We start from the raw sequence: 15,148 nt of genomic DNA on the forward strand, positions 1-15,148 counted from the left end.
TATAATTTTTTGAAGGGGGTTGCAGATGAGAATGGGTGCATGTTGGTTGATGAATACTTTTGGGAAACGATGGATTCGCGCTGATACCCGTTGGATTTGTTGTTGGACAAGAGATACCAAGATTGGATTGACTGAGCAAGATTGACTTAATCTTTACGTTCTTTCCACCCTTGCTTGCGTAGCAGGGTGATAATTTCATTTCGAATTTTGACTATCCTCTCGTCTACGGATGCCTGGTGACTGCCGGTTCGAAAACCCAACCTGGAATTCTATCACATTACTAACACACTGCTGCATAGAAGTAGACCGCTCACCACCAACACTTCTGCTATTCGCTTTTGCTACATGGCAGTCTGTTGCTATGAGTTACTAGTGTTGTAGGTAATATGACAGTCTGTCTTTAACTAAAACGAGCCAAACCTCAGCACCGTCATGCCCCGTCATGCCCCTGGAACGGGAGGGATCACAGCGCCGCCATCAAACTCAACTTCCACTCCGTCCCCCTGCCGCTGCGGACCGGAGGCACTACCACTACTACTTGCACCACTAACCAGCGCGCTGCCACCCCTACTGCCACTCCTACCACCACCACCACCACCACCACCATAACCATCGGCCTTGATTATATCCGCAGCCTTCTCGGCAACCGCGTACACCCCGGCCTGCAGGTGCGCCGCGGGGATGAGCGGCATGATACCCGCATCGACGACCCGCAGGTTCGCCGTGTCGTACACCACCAGCCGCGGACTCACCACGCCGCCCAGGCCGAGCGGGAGCATGGCGGTCGTCCCGGACGGGTGGAACTCGGTTTGGAGGTGTGTGCGGATCGCGCCGGCCCATCGACGCAGGAGTCCTTCATCGCCATCACCATCGTCATCATCACCATCATCATCACCGTCGTCAGCGGAAGGTGAGGAAGGTGAGGGAGGGGAGGAGGAGGGAGTGGAGAGGTTTGAGAGAACGGAGGAGGCGTTGAGGTGGGCGAGGGAGGGGAAAGCGACGGCGGAGATTAAAGGGGCTGTCCAAGGGACCTGACGGATAGAAGTTGGAAGCTGGTTAGCGGGAACTGAAGTTGTGTGGCTAGGTGCTTGAGGAAGAAGAGACCTGCCTGTATGGTTGGTAAAATACTCGTATCTGACTTGTCGGAGGGTGTCTCCTGTCAGGTTTCTGGTTGAGAACAGACCAGGCGCGGCGTCTAAGCTGATAAGTGTTCCTATCCTTAAGGTCATGAGGGCAGGCTTATAGTTGTAGAAGGATACAACCATGCCGTGATCCTGGAAATTCTGTCCAACTCCTGGGAGGTCGACGTGCACGGGAACATTAAGGTCGTTGAGAATGCTTGCTGGCCCAATGCCAGATACCTGCAGCAGGGCTGGGGAAATGATTGCGCCCGCGGCGAGGATGACCTCCTTTTTACAAGCCACCGTGCGGCGAGGCGATGTGGCTGATGTCCCGTACTGCCCATGTTAGTTGCTCCGGTCTTGCGGCTAGTTTAGGCGTTGCTCACCTCAACCCCGTGGGCTCGTGTCAGGTGCTCATGGGCTGGAAGGATAAAAGTCACTTCCTCATCTCCGTCGAGAAGGATACGGGTGACCACCTGCTGAACTGCCACATGTATGTTCGCGCGGTGTAACACACCGTTCCAAGTACGACCTTCTACTGTCTGCCCTGGACTGGTTCCCGACTGACATGCTCGAGGGAGCGATCATGATGCCCGCCGAGACGCCAGCATTCGGTTCGGGAAGGAGAGGCACGCCCAGGTCGGAGACTCCACGAAGGAAATTTACTAAAATATCAGGAGTGTGGCGCAATGCAGGGCAAGGGAGCATACAAGACTGGTTGTAGAGGAAATTAGGGTACGTGACTTGAACCGGCCCATCGGACCCGTGGGTCGACATGTCATGGTGGATGGTATTAGAATACCACATGCCAGCAGATTCTGCGTATAGATCAGCCGAGAAGTTCCTACTCTGCACCAGTCAGCTTCTTGAGTTACAGAGGCAGCGCCAGCTCACCTTCTTAAAATATTGGAGCAAGTCATGCCAGCCCCAGCCGGTGTTGCCCAGTTCCTCCCAGGCATCGTAGTCTACCCGGCCACCGCGCGCCACTACCATGCCATTGAGGACGCTTCCACTGCCGAGTACACGGCCTTGCACAAACCGTCGGATGTTGTTGTCCAGAGATTCTTGTGGTGCCGTGGTGAGGTTCCAGGTGTATTGAGGGGGAAAGCCATGACCTATCAGTCCGGGAACTGTGACTAAGTCCGGGGAGGAGTCTCTGTCATGGATGTCAGCATTGTTTGGATCCATATCATTGGGGCATAGAGTACAATTCTCCTGCCTCAAGTACGAGAACCGTTACTAGATGATGTCAGTCAGGTTACCATGGCATTATGAGTCGACAAACCATCCGAGTCTTCACTCATTCTATTGGCAACCACGAGGCCGGAGACTCCCCCGCCAACTATGATGTAGTCGTAAGATGAGAGTAGGTAATTGGCGACATCATCCGGAAGTACCAAGAGCCCGCCGACCGCGGGTAAACGCGACAGGAGCAGCAGGGTGCCGAAGATTGAGCTCAAGACCACCCGGGCCTGTTCTACTGGATAGACAACGACGGCCGTAGCCATGAGGGAGTAGGATACAATAGTGAATACAACTTCGTCGTTGTCATTGGAAGCTAGCTGAGAGCGCAAGGCTACTGAGAAAATGATGCCGAACCCGAATTTCTTGAAATATGGACATGAAGAACAAGGACCGCTGCGGATTGTGACGTTTAGGAGAGCAAGGAATAACCTGCAACACGTTCGGGAGAATTTCTGCTGACTGCCGTATTGGTATGGTAAGGGTGATGATTTAAGGTACTCTTCCAATATTGCAGCCAAGCCACTCGTGCCACGCACCTAGCAGACGGTGTGTCTCGTATGTTCTCAGATCACCCGTCACGGATCACTAGAACGAGCATAGGAGTAGATGTCTATTCTCCGTTTCTGATAAATGCGGCCCCGCATCCGCCAGTGTTTATCGTCTCGCCGCGCGCTCTCATGGTAGTGTTCGACAAGACTTCCCAAGCACGATCGGCAAAGACAAATTTGTGTCACAGTCATTAACGGGAGACGACAGAAAATTAGCACGATGTGGCAGGCGGGCTAAAGAACCATTGTGTTCTATTAAACACTTACGAGTTCTAGACTTAGATAGCCACACCATAGCAATAAGACAAAGTAACAAAAAGGGGTAGTGGTTGCGCATACCTGCAGCAGCTCATATTTGTGGGCGACACAGCAATGCCAGATATTTATCCTTCTCATTTTGCCACTCCATCAACGCGATACTCCCTCCTCCCCCTTACTGGACGCCCTAACCCTACAGAGTGGCACGGTAGCTGCCTCGCTCTCCAGGCTGCCAGCATCCGCACTGCCTGAAAAATGGGAAGACACATAAGCACGAATATGAATGCGTGATCTTTCCGGATGTGCGGAGGCACCAGGGGCCTCGGGAACACTTGTTCCAGAAGATGAATAGTACCAAGAGCAGCACGTCAGATGCGAGTATCGCAATGATGTGCGGGCTATCCCATTCATCGGTTGGCGCCAGACCGTCAGGGGTTGACAGCAGCCCCTAGACCAGCATCGCAAGACTCATGTGATGGCATCAATCAGCGGTCCCAACCAACCTACCGAACTCCCAAAGACAAACCCCAGCGGATACCCGCGCTGAACGCCGGAGAAGCCAAGTTCTTCTAGGTGGCCGCTCGTACGCCTCGCCCATGATACCAATTGCCGGCGGTGCCACTATCGCCGAGCTAATTCCCAAGTCTCCGCAGATGAACCCCATCCGAGTATGTCGGTCAGCTGGCCCGTCAGAGTTGGAACGTGCCCGCCGTGAGGGTTGTCGACGCTGTGATCTATGCGTTCCCCCCGCCCGGATATGCCTAGGTCGCGGCCGATGGCGGCTGCGATGATGGCGCTGGCGCCTAGGAAGAAAGATGAGGTTGCTGTGGTGTTGGTGGCTCGGAGTACGGAGACGATTTCTTGGAGGGTTGAAGCATGCCGGGCGGGGTCCGTAGTAGGTTGGAGTGTTCTGGAATTCTGGCCGGGTCCGGGCTTGGTGGCACAATGCTTGATCTGGCTGGTTTCTCCTCATCAGCTAGGAACGTGGGGGTCACGGCTGCTGGATCTGGTGAAGTGCCCGCGGCGGCACCCTTTTCCTGCTTCTCGTCGCGAGTTATGACGGCTCCTACGGATTGACATTGCGCAAGTTGAAATCTCTGGCCTCTTATCGGTTGATGTCCGTAGACTTTGATCAGACCATTCGGGAATCGCGAGGATCGGGGACCGGGGCAGGCTCACTAGCGGCGGCAGATCAGAGACAGGGGAGCAAAATCATCATCGATACGGATGCACGGGGACACTGTGCTGCTGCAAAGTCCCATTCAGGATAGTCGTCGATCTGCGATGGCAAACATCGACGACTCAGGGAGTCATAGGCTGCTCTAGTTGACCCGAGATTGTCTTGGCACTTACAAGAACTGACGAACAAGTCCAGGGCCGAGGCTCAGGAAGCCCGGAGTTGTCTCCCACACACCTGGTCACGAGGACATCGGCCGAAACAGAATCCCTTGCCTTGGATCCCTATGAGAGACCGAGTTTGTTGTGGGGATATAGATGACAACCAACGAGGCTCTCCCGGACGGCCGAGACGCGGCCAATGGCGTGTCTCCGCCCACGGCCCCCCCTGTAATGTTCTAGTTCTGTTGTGTCAAGAGGATCTCTTGGGATGGGGGTTGGTGCGGGTGGCCGCGGATATAAGTAATTCTGCACACGACCTCAGAGAGCATTGGTGATGGCAAAGCCGGGCACTCACCGAGGACGAAAGCTCAAAACTCACTACCAACGCCAGGTCACGAGCAACTGTTGACAAAGGCTAACGAGTAAGTCAATGATTCAGCCCAACATCCTTGAGCCTTCTTGGCTGACAGTTCTCTGCTGTTAGCAACATGCCCGTCCACGTCAAACCTTCCGATCCAAACGTTTCTCCTGGGAAGACCGGCCAGGAGTTTACCTTTCCAGCCCAACACAGCCGATCCAACAGCGTCCAGTCGACCGCCACTACTGCCCAGGATTCTACGAGCACAGGGGGAGACGGCAGGTTCCCAGACATCGTCCTGCGCGACATGGAATTCTTCCTGGCAAGGCTGGCCCGGACGACATCCAACGAGTCCAACGAGTCAATCTGAGACATAAAGACTAAAAAGTGCACCGGGATGTGATGATATAGGCGTACTCCGAGATTGTACCATCTGGCTCTGACATGACTGATGATTTTCTCTGTATTCGTTCCTTCATCTTATGGAGAGGCATACCCCTGAGATTTTATCGTTGGGTTTGGTCACGAGAGACGACTCTTCCTCTCTGGCTCTCGGCATCTGTACCGGCATGGGGATTTTCGGGAAGATTGTGTACATCAAGCATAAGCAATTATTTATTACTTTACATTACTCGTCCTGCGCCAAGGATGGATGAGGCCCGTGGACCAGGGCGACGGGGTTGGGCCGCCGGCCCCATCTTGGGCATGGGGAGTCTCGTTCCCAACTGCCAATGCGATCCCACAACCCCGAGCCAACGGGGCTCCCCGAGCCGTGTATTGACACCCACACTTGCGGTATCTACGGGTATCCATCGACCCAAAGCTTCCGCTTACAAAATGACAAACGACAGTTAGTCGGGATGCTCTGGAGCAGGAGAGCCCCCCCGCACCTCTCGCAGCACCGTTACGGCGCAGCCAGGCAAGATGGCATGGCCCCGATGACACTACCAGTGTCATTAGCCACCACCGTTGTTCCCAAAGAGGACACAAGACGCCTTATTCTCACCCACCCTTTTAACACGGTCTGGTAGACCGTAGTGAATCACCACACCAGCCACATACCGAAGCAGGACACAACTCGCTCATTGACAAACATCGCAGTTTTCATTTTCCCTTCGACATTTGCTTACACTGTAAGCACCAACGGTAGTAGTACCTCGCCACGTTAGGGGAACCTCCTATCTCCCACACCCCCCCCCAACTGAAAGCACACAACCTGAGCAGACCAAGTGAAAACCCCAACTCCGCCCATCCGACCACATCGCCAGAGAAGGGCCTCTACCGGCCTCCGCTTCTCCCCTTTAGCCTATCTCCCATTATGATACCTGTACCAGTACTGAGTAGCGGAGAAAATCCAACATTCCATTCCAAACGAAGCAAGGAGGCAACAGCAAGCTCAAGAAGATACAGATGCAGGACAAATCAATAAAAAAATGGAACCGAAACACCACACATGTGGATGAATTACCTATACCCGCTATCCATCCTAAGCACGCTCCCTCCTTTCCCCGAGTATTCCCTCCTCCTCCCATACGAATGGGTAGAAAGGTGGGGAAGGGGATAAAGACCAACCCAGGCAAGAAGAATGCGAAGAAAAGCGAGGCGGTGCTAGTCAGTATTCCGTAAATACTTAGCACAAAACCGATAGTGTCCCTCCCAGAACCACAGCTACATCCCCACCACTCCCCGATATTTTTCAGGTGTGTCCGTATCTCTCTGTTTGTATGCGAGCATCCATCCCCTAACAGCAGCAGTCACGCCCCCTTCCCCGGGAAAAAAAAAAAAAAAAAAAAAAAAGAAACAACCAAAGTAATGCCACCCCATTATCTACTATTCATGACCGCCCTCCAAACCTCATCGTGACAAACCAGCCTCATGAATACCCCGTAACCCCCTGCACCATACCTTGCATCACTCCGACTCCTACCCCAACCCCAGGCATCTGTTGCACCTCACCGGCATTCTGGGCTTGCCCCTGCCCCGGCGCCGCGGGACTAGGGCCGGCTCCGGGTATGCTCCCCCAGAACATATTCCCATGGTCCAGCGGCAGAAACTCTTCGGTCCCGTGCGCAAACTGGTCGATCCCCCCGGGGGCGAGGTACCACGGCATGCTCTGATTCTGCTCGAGATAAACGGCCACCTCTCCGGACTGATAATTTGGCACGATAGGGTGGTGAGGCATCTGCGGCGACGGAATCGGCGGACCGACGGATGATTGCGATGGGGAATGTGTGTGTTGTTGTTGTTGTTGTTGTTGCTGTGAGTTTGCGCTTTGCGGTTGTTGGAACCGCCACAGCTGGGTGGCAGCCTCGGCAGCAGCCGCGTCGACTGTCTCGGGCTGGTTTGCTTGGGGGTTCTGGGCATTGCTGTTGATGGGCGTAAAAGACATGGACGTGGATCGGGGTGTCTTGGCATGATCCGGGTGGTCCGACCCGGGCTCGGCGGTGCTGTCCCGTGACGAGCTGTGCTTGTCATCGTCCACAGCCAGAATCTCGCCGTTGTTGACCACCTTGAACCCCTGCTGCCTCCACTCTTCCAGGCCGCCGCCTCCTCCCAAGCGCACGCTGAGCCGCCCTTCACCTGTGGCCGTCGCGGCCGTTGTGGCTGAGCTGGCCGGCGGCCGCCTGCCTAGGTGCCTCTCGTAATCGTGTTTGACTTTCTCGTAAAATAACGCCATCTCGCGGAAGTAGCCGACGTACGTCTCGGCCATCTTCAGCCAGATCGACATGTGCGTCAGCATTTTGTACGTCAGCCCCGTCGGCCCGGTTTTGGTCACATCTAGAGACTCGCCGGCCGCTTCGTCCTTCGGAAGCATGTGCCCCTTGGTGTCCATATGGGGGAAGTAGGCTGCGTAGATGCCGACAAAGGCGGCGGTCCAGACGGCGAACAGGACGAGCGAAGACATGGGCAGCTTATCACGGCAGATTTCGGTGAGATCAACTATCTCCTTGGCGGCATGGAACACTTCCTCGGCGCTGGCGTCCCAGAAACCGGGCGGCTCCTGGCCATCTGGGAATACTGGCTCGTCGAGCGGGCCGACCGGCCTGTCGCATAGGATGGGAATGAAGGGGATGTATTCGCGGTGGAGCATGATCCTGCACACGGCGCCCAGCATATGTAGCGATACATAGACGCTGCTGGCCTGGTGGTTCTCGTGCTTATAGTAGTTGCTGTCTGACCACCGGAAGTGGTCCGGAAGCTCACGGTAAAATGTTTTCAGTTTCTCGCGTAGCTGGAAAAAGGTCGACTCAGGCATCCACGGTGGGTGTTCTTCGGTGAAGCGGCCGCCCGCAAAGCTCCACTTGGATATCTCGCCCCAGAGATCGACCAGGCGGACGAAGCGGCCGAGGACGCTGTCGCTTAGGGGGCGATTGCTCTGCATCCCCGGTACTGGCCTCAGGAAGCCCGTGTAGACATCGTCCGAGAGGTCGAACGAGACTTCGGAGCATGGTAGCTGGATCTGGAGGTCCTCGGAGCGTATTGTCGATACACGGTCTCTGCCACAGCCGAGTAGTCGGTCCAAGATCAAGCAGCTAAACATTGTCCGCCTCCTGATTTCCTTGGCGATTATCCTCTGCCCTGGCGGCATTGCCTGCTGAGTAGTCTGAACGGGTCGAGACCTAAAGACTCTGCCGGGCTCTCTGTCGCCGTCGCCGAGCCCCAGCGCCTGAGCCATGCGGATGGCGACGCCAACATACATCCACGCTGCCATACCACCGACCCGGGGCCGAGCCTGGCTCCATTCGTAGAGCCCCAACATTAGGAAAGCCTGGACACGCTCAACCGAGGCTACCGTCATGCTCGTCCTTAGGCCGCCGAGCGCCCTGGTCAGCACATCGGCGTAGTATTCCGACGCTATCGACGCATCCTGGCTCGAGACGGCTGGCCGCGCCTTCGGCGGGCCCGACACGGCCGGTGAACTCCTAGAAACGGTTAGGTATGAAACTAGGGTGCTGTGGAAGCGTGCTGTCAAGGTGAGGATGCCCAGGAGCACAAGGTTGATCTCGGGTGACGTGTCGCTCGGTTTCGCCCTGAACCTGCTGCCTAGCTTCTCTTTCAGGGTGGCTAGGTGTAGAAACGGCAGTTCTGTCGCAAAATGCAGCCTGTAAATGTCGAAAAGCTGAGACCAGACGGGCTCGGTGAGATAGGGTGCTGAGAGGACCTCCTCGGCGAAGAGAGCAGGGGGTACGACGCCGTCGATCTTGGATATTTCCTCGATCCTCCGCAGCCGCTTCCGCTCCGAACCCTGCTCCACCTTGACGCCGGTGGGCGGCTCCGACCGCTTCGGAGGCGCCGGCGTGACCTCGGGATAGGTGCACTCTTTCCCATTCCGAAGACACGTGTCGCAGGGGGCGTCGCCGCCCGTGTTGTTGCACTTGATCTTGGATTTGCGGCAGCGCTGGCAGGCGATGCTGGATCTCAATGGGGTCCGCTTGACGCCTTTCTTGCTGTCGGCAGTGCCAGGGCTGCCGGGGCTGCCTGCCATCATCGTAGCGGCGCCGGGGGATCTGTTGTCATCGTCGGCGGCAGCGGTATGGCTGTGCTGCCGGGCGGCCCCGACCGCGACCGCGGCGGGCCGTGGCGGGCTGCGCGGGAGTGGCTGTCGAATGTTTGGCAAGCGGTCGGGCGGCGGAAGGTTGGGCGGCGCAGGTGGCTCGGCCGGCTCGATGGGGGCATCGGGCGGCGGCGCGGCGAAGGCGTCGTGGAACTTTCGTTTGGAAGTCGGCTGCTGAGCGTAGGTGGACGTGGCGGCAGCCGCATCGGCGTCGGGCGGATCGGGAGGGGAGAGGATGGACTGGATACGCAGTTGGGAAGCAATCGTGACGGCGGGTTGGGTCTCGCGAAGGGGACCCCTGACTGGCGCAGACAGCAATGAGAGGCGAGGCCGTCCCTGGCCCGGCTTGCACAGTGCAACAGGCGGCTGCAGAGACCGCTCAGCGGGAGGCGACGCAAGCACGACAAGGGTGAGCCGAGACTCGACGTTCGGGTCGGTGTCGTCCGGGCGGTCCGCGGGTGGCCAGATTTTAAAATATGCACCCGGTGATGAGAGGTTATCAGCTCCTCAGCAGCGGAACCAGCACCAGCACCAGCGCCAGCACCAGCACCCAACACCCAGAGGGAGCAGAAACAAGGGCAGCACGGCAGCAGCGGCAGCAGCAGCAACACGGTGCGCAAGAGCTCGGTCGAGAGAAAAGAGAGAGAGAGAGAGAAAAAAAGAAAGGGTTGGCGGAACGGGCCTGGAAGCTACAAGACTGGGTGTTTTGCACAAGGTGTTACAGCATGCACCAGCGGTGCAGGTAACCGTTTGGCGGGCAACCCGACGGGTGAGCGGCCACAGATTGCGAAGGCGTGCCTAGCCGGAGGAGCCAATGTGACGCCGAAACGTTGCTGCTGGCGATGCGAGCTCGGGGTGCGCGACGACGGGGAGAGCGGGGGAGGAGCGGAATCTCACGGGGGTCGAGGCCGTCGAAGGGGAGGGCCGCGGCTGGGAGGATGGCAGGGCTGGGGATTGGGGCGGCACGGGGACGGCTGCAGCGCGTGTGTTGGGCAGCATCCACGGACGCACAGGCAAACGGTGCGTGTGTATCCAGTGTGGCCGGTGGCCGGAAAACACGGACTTGCACAAGCTTTGTACAGCAGTGGTCCGGGGCGTCGGCAGCGTCGGCAACTTCGGCAGCGTCAGGCGTTGCTGCAAACAAGATGGATACTCGGTGATTCTCTCTGGCGTAGTCGATAGTAATCAGCAACGGGGACTGGGGACACCGTGAGACGAACGGGCGCAGAAAAAAGAAGTGGCGCCTTTGCGGTCTTTTTATTTTGAGACGCTCGGCGGCAGGTACTGAAGCTTCCATTCGGCTGGACGGGGCTAACCTAGCGCAGCTTCCGGCAGCTGAGCGGGCTGCTCTGTATGTACTGTGCCCGGTTAGCTACCAAAGGTACAGTACCTCCCTGGTGCAGCGGGCAGCCAAGCTGCCACCCCCCCGTGCCGCTCTCATCTCCACTAACGTTCCACCCAAAGCTTCTCGAGGATGGCACAGTCAGTGCCGTATCTTCCCTCTCAGGTCCCCACCAACCGATTGCATCACAAAAGACGCATCACACAGTCTAGCGGTTCGGGAGAAGGCAAGCCTGAAAATACAAGGCTTTGTTTGCAGTGCTGTCGGGCGAGGCAAGCAATAGCAGCCACTGCGACACTTGCCGATCTGCAACGATATGATGCTTCTTCGCTGCCACTTGACCCGACAAAGGCCCAAAAAGGGCATCGGCGCAGCGTGGAGACCAAGTTCCGGAGACACTTGCTCTGCGCCAGCCGCTTGGCACCGGACCGTCCCAAAAACACCACCCCGCTCCGCTAGAAACGCCTCAATGAGGCCCTGAGCCAACGGGAAAGACGGGAATTTCAAAGCGCGCCTTCTAGGGCAGCTACCATACCTTACATACACGTAAAAAGCATGATCCGCATCCCCTGCGCAGTAAACACTCGCAGTCAGACGCAGCCCCACCCTATTAACCTTTTTAAATCTTGCCCAGGATGCTCGTCAGGGCGTCATAGAGCACAGCCGGGCGCGTCTGCCCGTGTGCGGTAGGGCATCTCTGCCGGCCCGACAGCATGTGGGGCGAATCGCGCACTTCCCACGCCCTCTGCTGCGGTGCAACTCTGATGATAGCCTGCATCGGTTCCACACACGGCACGTCGGCAGGGCAAGCAAGGCTGGCCGTCTTCGGCAGAGCGAAGGGGCTCGCGTAACCCGCCTACCCAAGACACCACCCGGTTGGATAGGCCCGGGTCGGGTGTCCGTTGCGCAGACACGCCGTCCGGCGGTGGGCGATACGGGCATGATGCCTACCAACCCACCCACCCAACTACCCGACCTGCCTTGCTTAGAAGAGCTTCGGCGGCGCCGCAACCAGCAACAGCGGGGAACCAGCATCACTGATTAACATCAGCCCTTGGTTTCGGCCGATTTTCCATCCGGGCCTGCTTCAGCTACCGGGAAGGCACCCTGTTGGTTGAACCGGGATGCTAGGATCGGATTGCCGGAAAAAGGGCCCCCACTGCTTTTCTCTTGGGTCTTTGTGGCCGGTAACTGCGGGTGTGGCACGCCGCAGCACGAAGGAAGCCGAATCGGGATCTTCTGCAGCCGCTCGGCGGCTACTGCATCTCTGATTCGACCCAAGAGAGCATTGCTCCCCGATGTCGCCGGGCCAGCATTCGCACTGCCAAACCGCGATGCGGAAGGGTAAAGGGATGCAGATATTGTACGGGTTTGAATTGCCCAATCTTCTTGTGTGGGATCTAGATCTGAGGACCCAGGCTGGCTCCCGTCACGTTCCCCATCTCCGGCGCCCTGTGCGCGGCGCGATCGCGCCCAAAGCCGAAAACGGCCGGCCTTTTCAAGCACTCAGGCTCCGGCGCCACGACGTCGAGCTGCGAATGCGCCATCACGGGGCGCGGGGGGACGCGACACGGCACGAAACAAAATTACCCAGAAAGTCCGGGTCCGGATACGACCCATCGAGGCCATTGTGCGCGTGGTCGTTTCGCACTGCAGAGGAAACGGGAACGAAATTGCTGCAACAGCCACGTGAGGCCCGACTTCCACCTACATTGCGTTGTTGCCGGCCGATTCTGACCTGAAGAGGGCTCAGCGGACCGCAGAGCGGATGTCCCTCGACTTTCATGGCTTAGCACCACGTGCGGCCGACAGCATTGTGGTCTAGTCTTTCATGCTTCTTCTTCTTTCTTTCTTTCATTTATTCATATTTTTTTCAGGTTCGACGGAGCAAATTGTCCTGACAAAATCGTTGGCCGTGATGGGGTTGACGCGTCTCCTTTGTCTTTTGCTGGGAGCTAACAAGTTTGCTTTCGAAGACGGTGGCGGATATGAGCTCGTGCGGGATACCCAATGACGTCGCTTTGGTGGCAGAGGCTCAAGAGGCCTCATGCATGCTCCACACAGGAGTCTCCTTTAAGCGCCAGCGGCCGCGGGGTGATGAGACCAGTTGCTATTTTCAACTTTTGGAACAGTGACATCGCTACCCCGCCTCCTGGAAATCTTGGCCGTTGTGAATTGCATTCAGTTACGCCGAAGCCGCGGCGGTTCTGCGAGTCTCTTTTGCCCATAACACGTCAAAGCATCCCATACGAAGTAGGCCAGCGCGGATCGCCGCATTCGCTGTTTCGAGAAACACCCCGCATCGCGGGTCTGCCAACAACGATTTTTGCCCTTTAATCGTGGTACAAACCTTCAATCTGCTAGAGAGCATCAAGAGTCGCAATCATGGCATCGGGACACAACGTGAGGCGCCGGCACTCAACGGATCGTTTTGTTCGGTCCACGGTACTAACTATGACGCACCAACCAGGACCCGAAGCTGCTGTACGCCATCAATGGCGTGTCGGCATACCACATTGCCAATGGCAAGGAGGAGAAGCTCACGCCGGCCGGCCCGCAGACGCTGTCTCTACTAATGGTTCCTACGACGTCGGGTTTCGCTGACCCCGCCATCGATCCTGACGCGGCCAGCGAAGAGCAGGATTTCTACCTGCACCTTCATTTGCCGCCCGAACTCGACCTGCCGCTCCCGGCCACGACGCAGATCTATCATCAGCCGCCCACAAGCTACCTCATCCCACGATGGGACCTCGGCCCGGACAGCGGGGCCTTCACTAGGATCGAGTTCCCTTCGGTGGAGAGCCGGAAAGGGATCCAGGAGGATGTAGACACGTTCGAGACCATCCTGGCGCAATGCACCGCCTTCCTGGAGAGAGCACCTCCGCCGAAGATTGGCCAGGGAGAGCACCCTTGGTGGGATGCAAAGGGCGAGAAGAGCGCTGCGGCCAATGCGGCATCGGCGGCAGGGGATGAGCTTCCTGCGTACAACCCGGCAGACTTCAAACCTGGCGAGGCGTACGCGAAAGGGAGTCAGAGCGCGGCCACACCCGGACAGATTGTGCTTGTCGACGAGGAAGACGGCAGCGTGATTGGAGAGCTGGCAGAAAATTTCCAGGTCGTCGAGGACAGCACATTGAAGCCGGGGTCTAAAGGTTTGTCCTCCTCCGCACACTGTCTGGAAGAGTGCCTAATCGTGTCTTCAGATCCGGTCGAAATCACGCTCCCCGCTGCCGGCGGACAAAAAATCAACGTCGCGCCTATATCCCCGGAGTTGTACGACGCGGAGCTGCATCCAGCCTACAAGAGCTCGTTCCTCGTATCCAACGCCTCGGCGGCCTCGCGGCTGATCATCACGGGCTCGGACATGATCGCCAAGATGCTCCAAAATCAGGCCGACACCTTCACCAGGAAGGCGCAGCCCAGCGCCAAGCCCATGACGTTTCAGCCGGCCACGAGGGAACGCATCCGGCGCATCAACACCTTCACGGGAGGCGCGGCGAGTCTGTCGGCCAAGACGGTGGGCCAGATCGGGAAGGTGGCGCAGAGCTTGGGTGCGACGCTCGGAGGGCACGGCAAGAAGGGCAACGGTGGCCCCGGGCACAAGGGCTACGGCCCCGACGGGAAGCCGCTGAACACGTACAAGCCCGGCCTGCTCAACAAGAGCATGATGGCCTTTTCGACCGTCATGGATGGCGTGGAGCAGGCGGGGCGTCACTTACTGGCCTCGACGTCGGACGCGGCCACGACTGTGGTGACGCACAAATGGGGTCCCGAGGCCGGTGATATTACTAGGAGCCTCGGGGGTGGCGTGAAGAACGTCGGGTTGGTATATATTGATGTGACGGGCGTCTCGCGCAGGGCCATCCTAAAGAGTGTAGCCAAGGGTATGGTTGTCGGCCATACCGTCTCGGGTGAGCAGGTCATCGTGGGGGGAGGTGACGGCGGGGTGGCAGCTATAAGCACTGGGCCCGGTGCCATCGCCCAAGATGCTCAGTCGGTCAGCGGGATGAGCGTGGCTGAGGGGAAGCAGCCAGCCAGCGGATCGAACGGACTGTATAAATGAGTCGCAGTGTTGGAATGTGGGGTTCTATTTCGCAGATGCATAAGTTTTCGTTAGATACTGTATCTTAATCTCTTCTACGTCTTTCTAGGATGGGGATGATGGCAGCGAATTTTTTTGTTAAAAGGGATTCTCCTGACTAGATGAATAAAAATATGTGTCACGTGATCGTGTATCCCTGCGAGGATCCCAATCACGTCTTGTCGCGTCGAAAGTTAAACCCCACGTCACACTTGACATCGGCGAACGACTGGGGGTAGTCACGGGCCGGCAGCACCCTGCTCGATCTGCAATGGATGTATGTTCCACATGTAGCAGCGGGA

General features: G+C 57.5%; 4 protein-coding genes across 4 annotated transcripts; 2 read left to right on the top strand and 2 right to left on the bottom strand.

The window, feature by feature from the left end:
• Window positions 1–440: 440 nt before the first annotated feature.
• On the bottom strand, window positions 441–2,629 carry MFIFM68171_06830 (uncharacterized protein; the record flags this gene model as incomplete). The annotated part of the gene is made up of 7 exons (XM_071062250.1): window positions 441–1,457; window positions 1,508–1,542; window positions 1,613–1,786; window positions 1,832–1,970; window positions 2,016–2,277; window positions 2,330–2,360; window positions 2,407–2,629. 7 exons carry the CDS (start codon window positions 2,627–2,629, stop codon window positions 441–443), a joined length of 1,881 nt encoding a protein of 626 aa, XP_070918351.1.
• Window positions 2,630–4,998: 2,369 nt separating this feature from the next.
• MFIFM68171_06831 (uncharacterized protein) lies at window positions 4,999–5,238 on the top strand (the record flags this gene model as incomplete). The annotated part of the gene is made up of 1 exon (XM_071062251.1): window positions 4,999–5,238. The coding sequence occupies one exon, from the start codon at window positions 4,999–5,001 to the stop codon at window positions 5,236–5,238; it is 240 nt and encodes a 79-aa protein (XP_070918352.1).
• A 1,503-nt stretch (window positions 5,239–6,741) lies between these two features.
• On the bottom strand, window positions 6,742–10,422 carry MFIFM68171_06832 (uncharacterized protein; the record flags this gene model as incomplete). Its single annotated transcript, XM_071062252.1, has 2 exons — window positions 6,742–9,929; window positions 10,245–10,422. 2 exons carry the CDS (start codon window positions 10,420–10,422, stop codon window positions 6,742–6,744), a joined length of 3,366 nt encoding a protein of 1,121 aa, XP_070918353.1.
• A 2,728-nt stretch (window positions 10,423–13,150) lies between these two features.
• Window positions 13,151–14,828, top strand: MFIFM68171_06833 (uncharacterized protein; the record flags this gene model as incomplete). The annotated part of the gene is made up of 3 exons (XM_071062253.1): window positions 13,151–13,168; window positions 13,236–13,917; window positions 13,969–14,828. 3 exons carry the CDS (start codon window positions 13,151–13,153, stop codon window positions 14,826–14,828), a joined length of 1,560 nt encoding a protein of 519 aa, XP_070918354.1.
• Between the last annotated feature and the right edge of the window lie 320 nt (window positions 14,829–15,148).

The sequence above is a fragment of the Madurella fahalii genome (assembly GCF_045866475.1).
Source record: "Madurella fahalii IFM 68171 DNA, scaffold_3, whole genome shotgun sequence".
Lineage (NCBI taxonomy): Eukaryota > Fungi > Ascomycota > Sordariomycetes > Sordariales > Madurella > Madurella fahalii.